We start from the raw sequence: 11396 nt of genomic DNA, 5'->3' as shown, positions 1-11396 counted from the left end.
TGCTTAAAATTGCATGCTCTATCTGAATCACAAAAGAAAATTTTTGGGTACAGTGTCCCTTTAAGTAATCCTCTGATTTACTGAATGTAACATTGAAATATACACTCATTAAATAATAAAACAAAATCTTGTTCCAAACTCCTAAGAGAGAATGGAGCTGATTCAAGTACACTGCAAAATGCTTGACCCAGCTATATACTACACAGTGATTGCTTAGAGGCGTGCACAAAACTCTTTTACAGCTAGTCCTAATTGGTCATAGACAAGGGAGAGAAAAAGAGAATATGCAGCAATGTTTTTAAGTGGTTTATTATTGAAATGAAAAATGATTCACATGATATTGACAAAGTGACAATTTTAGATATAGATCTTTGACAATCCATTGTTTAATTACTTGCCCAAATGGGCTTTTAAAGAAAGAAGTCAATTTTTTTACTCGTCTGCTGCAATTTCTTGTTCGTCCGGGAAGAGTGGTGCATTAGACATTTCAGGCCCTGTGTGTGTATACATGTATATACAGTATATTACTTTACCTTCCCTTTAATTCCTAATAAAGTAAATGCTGGTTTACTTCTTACACAATATGATCCACCAGTACTTGAGTGAAATACAGCTGCAGAGAAAACATAAATATACTTTAAAAAGTAGAAACAAAAGGGTTAAAAAAGTGCCTTTGGACTTATCCTATATGAAACTCACACAAGCCTTTATGTTAATAACACTATAACTGTACCCAAAATAACAACTAAAATGTGAAAAAGAATGGAGGGAAGTGCACGATAGAGGATCTATATCGTAATAAAATATTATCACATTAAGGGCTATATTTCAAGTGGAGCGCAAATTTAACATGCGCCTTTAATGGATAATGCTACCGCAAGCTCACGGTAGCACTCTGCGCTAGAACTAATTAACACATATAAACACATATATATGTATATATTCATATACCTACATATATATTTAAACTTTGCTGCACTAGGTTCTGTGCCATGTCTTTCGCAATCAGAACGATGTTCCCATTGGAGCCTAATAGCTCAAAGCTTCCATGCAATGCAAACGCGAGGCCACGTTCGCATTGCACTTAAAGGGACATAATACTCATCTGCTAAATCACTTGAAACTGATGCAGTATAACTGTAAAAAGCTGACAGCAAAATCTCACCTGAGCATCTCTATGTAAAAAAGGAAGATATTTTACCTCACAATTTCCTCAGCTCAGCCGAGTAAGTTCTGTGTAAAAGTTATACTCAGCTGCAGCCCAGCTGCAGGTAAAAAAAAATAAAAAATTAAGAAATGAACAGCAGCCAATCATCATCAACAGTGCTGAGGTCATGAACTCTTTTACTGTGATCTCATGAGATTTCACTTAACTCTCATGAGATTTCATTGTAAACTTCCTTACACTGAATAGGGAAATAAGATGAGTGTGCACTAATGCCCGCTCCTTCCGCTGTCCAGGGACAGACATACTGATTTGCTGCTTAGAAGTCCTTTAAAATGGGATGTGGCTACTGTGAAACTTTTGAGGTAAAATATCTTTCTTTTTTACATAGAGATGTTCAGGTGATATTTTCTAGTCAGCTTTTTACAGCTATGCTGCATCACTTTCAAGTGTTTCAACATTTGGGTATCATGGCCCTTTAACTTGTAATACCAGCTCACATTTGCATGCACCGGTATTACTGAGTGGTGCGCAAATATTGTGCTCTCGAAAGCACACTTTTAAGCATCACTCATAATCTAGACTTAATTAGTGAAACTTTTTTTTATTTAAAAATAATTTTTGTATTTTATTTTTACCCCACACCTTAGCCAGTAGCACGTGCAGTGTCACTTCTTTCTGGGCCATATTTCTAATGCATAAAGGCATAAAGGCAGACTTTTAAACTGTAGCTGCTATTAACAGAAATTTTTAAATGAAAAATGTATATTTAAGTGTCCAACATATATAGATCTTGTTGGCCATCCAGTTGAAAAGACATATAGGGGTCAATTTATCAAGCTCCGTATGAAGCTTGATTCCCCTTGAAGGCTCACCGGAAAAAAAGTTATTAAGCAGCAGTCTAAAGACCACTGCTACATAACGATTGGGTTGATTGACACCTACTGCTAGCGGCCGCGAATCTGCAGGGGCGGCATTGCACCAGCAGTTCACAAGAACTGCTGTCGGCATTTATCGATGTGCAGCGGACATGATACGGTACATCGTATCATGTTCACTTGCACATTAATAAATTGATCCCATAGTGTGCCAATGGTAAGATGCATATGTGCATAGCTACTAATCACCAGCAGCTCTCAGCATTTCTGCACCTGAGCCTACCTAGATATTCTTTTCAACAAATAATAACCAAGAGAGCAAATTCAAAAAGTGGCTATTTGCATTGACTGGAATGGCTTTGAAAATTATACCAGAAATCACCCTAGCTGCATACAATGTTTTTATACAACAAACTGCTATTATGTATGCAACAGGTGTACCTATAAGTATCATAGATAATATTAAAGGGACAGTCAACACCAGAATTTTTGTTGTTTAAAAAGAAAGATAATCCCTTTATTACCCATTCCCCAGTTTTGCATAACCAACACAGTTATAATAATACACGTTTTACCTCTGTAATTATCTTGTATCTAAGCTTCTGCTGACTGCCCCCTTATTTCAGTTCTTTTGACAGACATGCAGTTTAGCCAATCAGTCAGGGATAGGCAAGGTGTCCGTACACGGACACTGGTGTCCATGACTTGCTCTTGCTGTGTCCGCCACTCATTTTGGGGAGGGGAGGGAGGAGTAGGAGAGATGAATGCTGGTCCTCACACCTCCTTGACCCAAGCGGCGCCACGGTTAGTAGCGGGAAAGTCGGGGAGGCAGCAAGCTGCCTGCAGTCAACTAACCGTGAGTCATGATCTATCCCAATTCCTTGATCTGTGCGGCAGCATGGTGCTGGTGTCTGTGTGTAGAAGACCGCTGCCTACTCTGACAAACCTTACTTAAACCAAGTAAGTAACCAACTATGATGATCATGCAATTAACATCAAGGTAGGTTGGTTTGGTCAGGAGATGCAGACTCTCATTAAAAGGTAATACCACAAGCAGTCTTTATATAAATGTTGTTTTAAACTTTGATTAGATGACTAATTTGTACTTGTGGAACTAGACCAGTGGCATCCAACGTGCAGCCCATTTGACAGCAAAGTGTCGCTCTCCTGACTTATAGAATATGTCGGCAGATAGGAACCATTCGGCCTATCTAATCTGCCTTATCTTATATCTAGCATAACCTTATACCTATCCCATGCATGTTTATACTACTTCACTGTCTCTACCACTTCTGCTGGATGGCTATTCCACCATGTATCCACTACCCTCTCATTAAAGAGAGTGCTTTTTGATGTTTTTAATTTGAAATGTATCTTGGTGTCCTTCACTAATGTCTGCACTTTGGAAAATGTCCGCCATGGCCTTGGTCCATGCCTATCCCTGCAATCAGTGCTCAGTCCTAGGTCACTTTACTTGCATGAGCTCAATGTTATCTATATGAAACATGTGAACTAATGCCCTCTAGTGGTCAAAATGTATTCAGATTAGAGGCAGTCTTAAAGGTCTAAGAAATTAGCATATGAACCCCCTAGGTTTAGCTTTCAACTAAGAATACCAAGAAAACAAATTGCATGCCCTATTTAAAACATGAAAGTTTTTTTTGGACTTGACTGTCCCTTTAATAATTATGATTTATATATTTTCTTATATTCTTTGATATTTGCTATACAATTCATTGTTCAACGTACCGATTTTACTTGAGCCTTTTCCTTCTCCATACCTAAAAGTGATGGAAACATTTAAAATGAGATCATTAAAAATCATACAGGATATACTTTTCCAATTGGTAAACCAATAGTAAACGCCTATCCTTCATTAGTGTATGATAAACAAAAAATATATACAAATATTGAAAAATAATGTTTCTATGCTACTATTTTTATTTTACATTGAAAGCAGTAAAATGGACCTGAAAAGTGTTATTAAATTTGTTTGATGTAAAGTACTTACCATTTCTATTTTGCAGCAGGTTTACATACCATCGCATTCCAAAATGTAATTATTGTCCGAGTAGGTTGCAAGAAACTCTATTCTGATGCTATGAAATACTTTTTTTGCACATCCAACCTTCACCTGTGGTTGACTCAGCTGCACTAGACATGTAGATATATTTAAAAAAGATTTAACTAATTTACATATATGCCAGATTCGTAGGTTTAGCTAATGTATTTTTCTACTTAAAGGGTTTAAACATTGTAGATACATAGAAATTTGAGAGGCTATAGTGGAGCCATTGTAATTGAGACATTATTATGTTCCAAATTAACTGAGAATTGCTTTGCTTACTTTTTTCAGTGTTTTGCTACTGGATGTTCCTGCTATTAAATTCAACTAATTGCACAACAGCAGAGCATGTCAGTCACCCTGAACAAGGTTGGGGTGATTGATCTCACCACCTCTGAAAGAAGCAGTTTATGCTTCTTAAATTTGCAGTTGCTGGCTCGCTCATGCCTGCTACACATAGGGGCCAATTTATTAACGGTCTGTCCGACATGATCCGCTAAGCGGATCATGTCCGACAGACATCGCTGAATGCTGATTAAACTGCTTGTGCAATGCAGCCCCCTGCAGATTCGCAGCCAATCGGCCGCTAGCAGGGGGTTTCAATCAGTCTTAAGACCACTGCTACTTAACTGCTGTTTCCGGCGAGCCTGAAGGCTCACGCAGAATCATGGGGATCAGGGGCCATTCGGCCCTTGATAATTCCGCCCCATAGCCTCAAAAGCTGTGAATTTAGAGGGCCCAAATAAATTCATTGGGAGACAAAAGTGACCCTCAATTAACCTAACATGGCTTACATTTCTACATCTCTTTGAACAGCAGCAAAGCATCATCTTTTTTTTAGCAGCCACTTTATCTTGGCCTTTGAAAATGATAAACACCAGCAATGGGAACACAACTTTTATTGAAATATTCTTGAGTTTTACTTTTAGTAAGAAGAAGAACATGCTCAAATGTGTTAGATCATTTTCTTATTTCACTCTCAACCCATAGTTCCAAAACCCTTGCTTAATCCTATACTTCAAATCTTGTAACCAGGAACAGCAGTAACCTCAAAACTCAGACTAGAAGGAGATGAAAATGTAACAGACTGTGCTCCTAGGGGAAGTATAGACAGCGCAGAGAAGGGAAAGATAGGAAGAACAAGGATATAACTTATACTATTATTACAATATTGTGATCCTTTCTAGTACCGGTACCACCCTATTGATGTTTAACTTTGTCTCCTTTGTTAGTAACATTATACGTTTTAGAGCTATCATTAGCTACAATAATAGTTACAAGGTTTGTTGGTTAGTTCTGCCTATCACTTACCTACATTCTTCTACGTCCAGCAGTTTCCTGTAAGTTGCGATCTCAATATCCAGTGCCAGCTTAACATTTATCAGCTCCTTGTACTCACGCAGATGGGCAGCCATGTCCTGCTTAGCTTTCTGCCGAGCAGCCTCCAGGTCAGTCAGCTTTTTTTTGGCATCAACGACAGACAACTCACCTTTTTCTTCAATCTGTATTATGGTAGCTTCTAGTGTAGCACGCTCCAAAAATGAAAAATATGAAGCATTAAGTTAATCCTTATGGTAGTAGAAGCCAGAAATATTTTTATCAAAGTCACTTAGAAATATTTGAAATATTAAATTGATGGTAAAGTTACCATAATGTCCATACGGATTAGCATTAAGTCTGTTAAATAAACATAAATTGTCACCGGTAGTTCACGTTTTTGTCTAATCCAATTGAAATGTTGGCCGTTAGGTGGCCGTCACTTCACGTCATCCGCCCCTTTAGTCGTAAGCACATGCATAATTAAAATTTTCTTTAGATGGGAAACCACGCACGCTCCCGTGCGCATTTGGAAATCATGATCACCGATTAGCGCATGCGCAGTGGTCTGCAGCATTGCTATTAGCACATGCGCAGTTAGAGACTGCAGCGTGAGCGCACATTAGAGAAACACAGAGACGTCACAAAGATAAGAAGATGGAAGTAGGGCATGGGTGGAGTCGTGAGCTAAGCGGGAGGGATTTTTAAATATAATTTTTAATGGAAAATATTGAAGCAATGGAAAAAAAAACTTAGCGACTAGATTAGGGTCATATGGAGAAATGCTAGGTTGTCTTGAATAATCTCAAACTTTACCTTCACTTTAAGTTAATCCCTATGGTATGGAGCCAGAAATATTTACGAAAAGCACTTAGAGAATTTATGAAGTCTTAAAAGGATATGAAAACATATAGAGCATGTAATTTTAAACAACTTTCCAGTTAAACTTCTATTATCTGATAAGCTTTGTTCTCTTGGTATCATTTGTTGAAAAGAATACCTAGGTAGGCTCAGGAGCTGTGGGCTAGCTGCTGATTGGTGGCAGCACATATATGCCTCCTCTCATCAGCTTACTGATGTGTTCAGCCAGTTTCCAGTAGAGCATTGCTGCTCTTTTAATAAAGGATATCACGAGAATGAAGCAAAATTGATAATATAAGTACATTTTAAATTTGCTTAAAATGGTATGCTCTGTCTGAATCATGAAAGTTAATTTGGATTTTACTATCCCTTGAAGTTAACCCATATGGTAATGGAGCCAAAAATATTTTACCAAAGTCCCTTAGAAATACTCAATAGTTTGGTTAATCCCTAATTTATTGTTAGACAAAATAATAATTATTCCAAAAGAGAAAAATAAAAGTTAGAACTCTAGGGAGTTTTCAAGTCTGCTACATTGATTTCTGGTTAATATGTATAATCATCAGGCAAGGTGCAAGTTAGTGCCTACAACTTAGCTTGCTAAGCAGGCAGAGAGTAAGTATGGCCCACAAAAGTTTTTTTTTAAAAGTTATATATCGTTTAAACAGTGCTCAGAGGCACACAAGTGCAGACACACACAATAAATGCTTATGCTGAGGCTGTCACTGGGGTCCCTCTGAGGAAGCGTTCTTTGTGAAACGCGCGTCAGGGGTCCGACAGGAATAGCTTTGTCTCTCCTTGTTGTTCATTTTTAACCGCTTACCTAGGTTTATATAATGATCTGTTGATATATAAAAAATTATACTACTAATCTCTCAGGCTTCAGTCTTAGTCCTACTGTTAAATGTAATATAGCCCACGGATTGTAAGGGCTTAGTCTATTTTCGTTAAACATTGGGATTGTTGGCTGTTAGACAATATAGCAGATATTTATATCAGCACTTTGATATTTACAAATTACCAAGTTTAAGTGTTTTTAATTCACCTTGCTCTAACTATTGTATGCATGTTTGTTCCTAGCCGATGCAATAAAAGATAGAATGAATGAATGTGATGGAACTTTTTAACTGATATTTTTCTATGTATTCTACTATATTAGACAAAGAGAGGCCTAGTTATCAACGTGTCAACTTTCCTGCCTTCGCCAGCCCAATACGCCCGCCTAAGCTTGCCTACCTTCGCCGCCGCGGACCTGAAAAAATTCGCCTAAGTTATCAATAAATCTGTCAAAAAGCCGCGCACCAAGTACGGGGCGATGAGCAGCGGTCTGTGAGAGTTGTCACTCATCCGATCTCGCTGCTCTTCGCTTTTTTACAGCTTTATTGCTAGCCTGTCACTAAGCACCCACACTAACTACACTGTTCTACCCCCTATACCGGCGCCCCCAAAGCCTCCTGCAACTCAATAAAGTTAGTAACCCCTAAACCGCCGCTCCTAGACCTCGCGGCAACTCTTATAAATGTATTAACCCCTAAACCGCCGCTCCTGGACACCGCCGCAACCTACATTATACCTAGTAACCCCTATCCAGCCCCCCCTATACCGTTGCCCTCTATAATAAAGTTATTAATCCCTATCCTGCTGATCTCGCACCTCGCTGCAACTAAATAAATAGTTTAACCCCTAAAGCGCCACTCCCGGACTCTGCCGCAACCTATATTAAACTTATTAACCCCTAATCTGCCCCCCCTACACCGTCGCCACCTATAAAACATTTATTAACCCCTATCCTGCCCCCCCTACACCGCCCCCACTGTAATAAAATTATTAACCCCTAAACCTAAGTCTAACACTAACCCTAACACCCCCCCAACTTAAATATTAATTCAATAAATCTAAATAATATTTCTATTATTAACTAAATTAATCCTATTTAAAACTAAATACTTACCTTTAAAATAAACCCTAATATAGCTACAATATAAATAATAATTATATTGTAGCTATCTTAGGATTTATTTTTATTTTACAGGTAACTTTCAATTTATTTTAACTAGGTACAATAGCTATTAAATAGTTATTAACTATTTAATAGCTACCTAGCTAAAATAAAGAGAAATTTACCTGTAAAATAAAAACTAACCTATTTTAGGATTTATATTTATTTTACAGGTAACTTTGTATTTATTTTAGCTAGTTAGAATAGTTATTAAATAGTTATGAACTATTTAATAACTACCTAGCTAAAAGAAATACAAAATTACCTGTAAAATAAATCCTAACCTAAGTTACAATTAAACCTAACACTACACTATCATTACATTAATTAAATAAATTAAATACAAATAACTGCAATTAAATACAATTACATAAACTAACTAAAGTACAAAAAATAAAAAAAGCTAAGTTACAAAAAATAAAAAAAATAAGTTACATTTAAAAAATATTACAACAATTTTAAGCTAATTACACCTAATCTAAGCCCCCTAATAAAATAACAAAGCCCACAAAATAAAAAAATTCCCTACCCTATTCTACATTAAAAAAGTTCAAAGCTTGTTTACCTTACCAGCCCTTAAAAGGGCCTTTTGTGGGGCATGCCCCAAAGAAAACTGCTCTTTTGCCTGTAAAAGAAAAATACAACCTCCCCCAACATTAAAACCCACCACCCACATACCCCTAATCTAACCCAAACCCCCCTTAAAAAAATCTAACACTACCCCCCTGAAGATCATCCTACCTTGAGTCGTCTTAACTCAGCCGAGCCACCGATGGAACCGAAGAGGAGATCCGGAGCGGCAGAAGTGATCCTCCAAGGGGCGCTGAAGAAGTCTTCCATCCAATGAAGTGATCCTCCAGGCGGCGCTGAAGAAGTCTTCCATCCGGGCGATGCCATCTTCCAAGCGGCGCTGGAGAAGTCTTCCATCCGGGCGATGTCATCTTCCAAGCGGGGTCTTCAATCTTCTTTCTTCAGGATCCATCTTCATCCCGCCGACGCGGAACATCCTTCTTTCCCGACGGACTACCAACGAATGAAGGCACCTTTAAGGGACGTCATCCAAGATGGCGTCCCTTCAATTCCGATTGGCTGATAGGATTCTATCAGCCAATCGGAATTAAGGTAGGAAAAATCTGATTGGCTGATTGAATCAGCCAATCAGATTGAAGTTCAATCCGATTGGCTGATCCAATCAGCCAATCAGATTGAGCTTGCATTCTACTGGCTGTTCCGATCAGCCAATAGAATGCAAGCTCAATCTGATTGGCTGATTCAATCATAAATAAATATATAGCTCCAGCGCCAAGAATGCCACTACACCAGCTCCTATGTGCAAAATCTCCCGATCAGATTTCAGGTTAAACAGTTTGTATAGGCTAGAAGGAGCGCTTAGATCTCTTAGAGGGATCTTAGCTGTGTATAGTCTGAGGGTTAATTAGGAAATGGTCTAATAGAAATATTACATTTACTATAGAAGAAAACCTTTCCAAAGAATCCTCTCCAATAGACTCCTAACTTATTCAGTATTTTTATACTCTTACATTTTATCCGTATTTTCCTCCCTGAATATATTTTATCCATTTTTATCTATTTTTATCCATTTTTTCTCCAAGAATGCTTTCGAATAGAGACCTCTCTGGATCACACTACACTATTATCTTTGAGGATTAAGATATAGATTGCATTACTAGTATAGTCAATGTTCTCACTAACAGACCCAATCTATGTCTTAGAAGGGTATATGGGGGGCCACGTTTACCGGAGGCCACACGACTTCATCTTCCCTCCCCTCTAAACTATTAATTGTCAGTTATAAACCTTATATAGATAGTAGTATATATAGGGAGGTGTTAGGTAGAAATGGCAATTCACCAAGAATTATAGACTAACCTTTAGCCCACATTGAGCTTTAACACTACCTTCCACATATAATACTCCTATTAGAAATATGCATTTTAAACATAATTATGTCCGATATTTTTAGCAAATTATTAATGGCTGTATCATGTAAAGGTATAGACTCTCTTGATTAAGGGACTTGAGAGTGAATATAATAATTTTTCTATTAGTTTCTACAAACAAGGTATACATTGGATTAACATATGTCCGGAACGAAAGTGAAACTGCGGAAGTGACGTCATAAGCGAAGCGTCACTTCCGGGTTCGCGCCATACACAGGCAAATAGTGCCGATTCCGGCTACAATACCACATCCGGTTCCGCTGATACCGAAAACATTGGAGACACTTCCGGGTCAAAGGTAACCAACAGAAGCGGTTTTTTGGCGCCCTTTTTGCAGACCACAATTTAGAATACACACCCTATTTAAGGTAGGGGACCACTAGAGCCAATATCAGTCTTGAGAAAGATCCAGGAGGATCGAAACGCGTAGACTGCTACTGATATTCACGGCTCAGGTCCCTATTTGGTGAGTTATATACCTATTCAGCCATTCTTAGCAAAGCATATTGCACTATGTATGTTTATTTTTTTACTTAGGTTAAAGATTTATGGATACACCCAAATTGGAATATAATTGTACCATCTGAAGAATAGTTGGACCACCTTTCTTAGGACACGGATCACAAGGATATTATTTTACGAAGACACCATATAATTAATACTATAAAAGACAAGAACATTCACTTTCACATGGACTATTTTTTCACTTGATATATATTTTTTCACTTGATATTGTTTCACTTGGTATTATTTTTTCGCATGAACTATATATATCTTTTCATACATTTTTTCACCTGAACTATATTTTTATGTCAACTGTATTTTTGTGTCACGTATTTTTGTGTCACTAATTATCACCCATTTTATTTTTTATTCACCTTCACGCCGCGTGCAACTCCAAAAAGGTGTACACCTAAAGGTCACATATTTTTATACACTTTTAAGAATCCCAGCATTACCTCATATAGCACAAATTTTTGTGTTAATATCAACTTATTTTATTTATATCATTTCAAAGGTATTTCTTAAGGTACCACAAGAATCATTTTTAGCATTGTGGAGAATAATTTTTAGCACTGTGGATAATCCTGTATAATTTTTAGAATAATTTTTAGTACTGTGAATTATCATTATTGTTTTTAGCAGTTGT

The 11396-nt window shown here is 37.5% G+C and overlaps 1 protein-coding gene across 1 annotated transcript in view; it reads right to left on the bottom strand.

Annotated features, from left to right (window-relative positions):
* Positions 1–5415: 5415 nt before the first annotated feature.
* Positions 5416–11396, bottom strand: part of LOC128652619 (keratin, type II cytoskeletal cochleal-like) — a 64218-nt gene continuing 58237 nt past the window's right edge. The window contains exon 8 of the mRNA XM_053705551.1: positions 5416–5640. Within this exon, the coding sequence (XP_053561526.1) occupies positions 5416–5640 (225 nt within the window). The remainder of the gene's footprint in view (positions 5641–11396) is intronic.

Source organism: Bombina bombina, chromosome 3 (genome assembly GCF_027579735.1).
Source record: "Bombina bombina isolate aBomBom1 chromosome 3, aBomBom1.pri, whole genome shotgun sequence".
In the NCBI taxonomy this organism is placed as follows: Eukaryota; Metazoa; Chordata; class Amphibia; order Anura; family Bombinatoridae; genus Bombina; species Bombina bombina.
The sequence above is the reverse complement of the archived record's forward strand: the minus strand, read 5'-3'. Positions and strand labels throughout refer to the sequence as shown.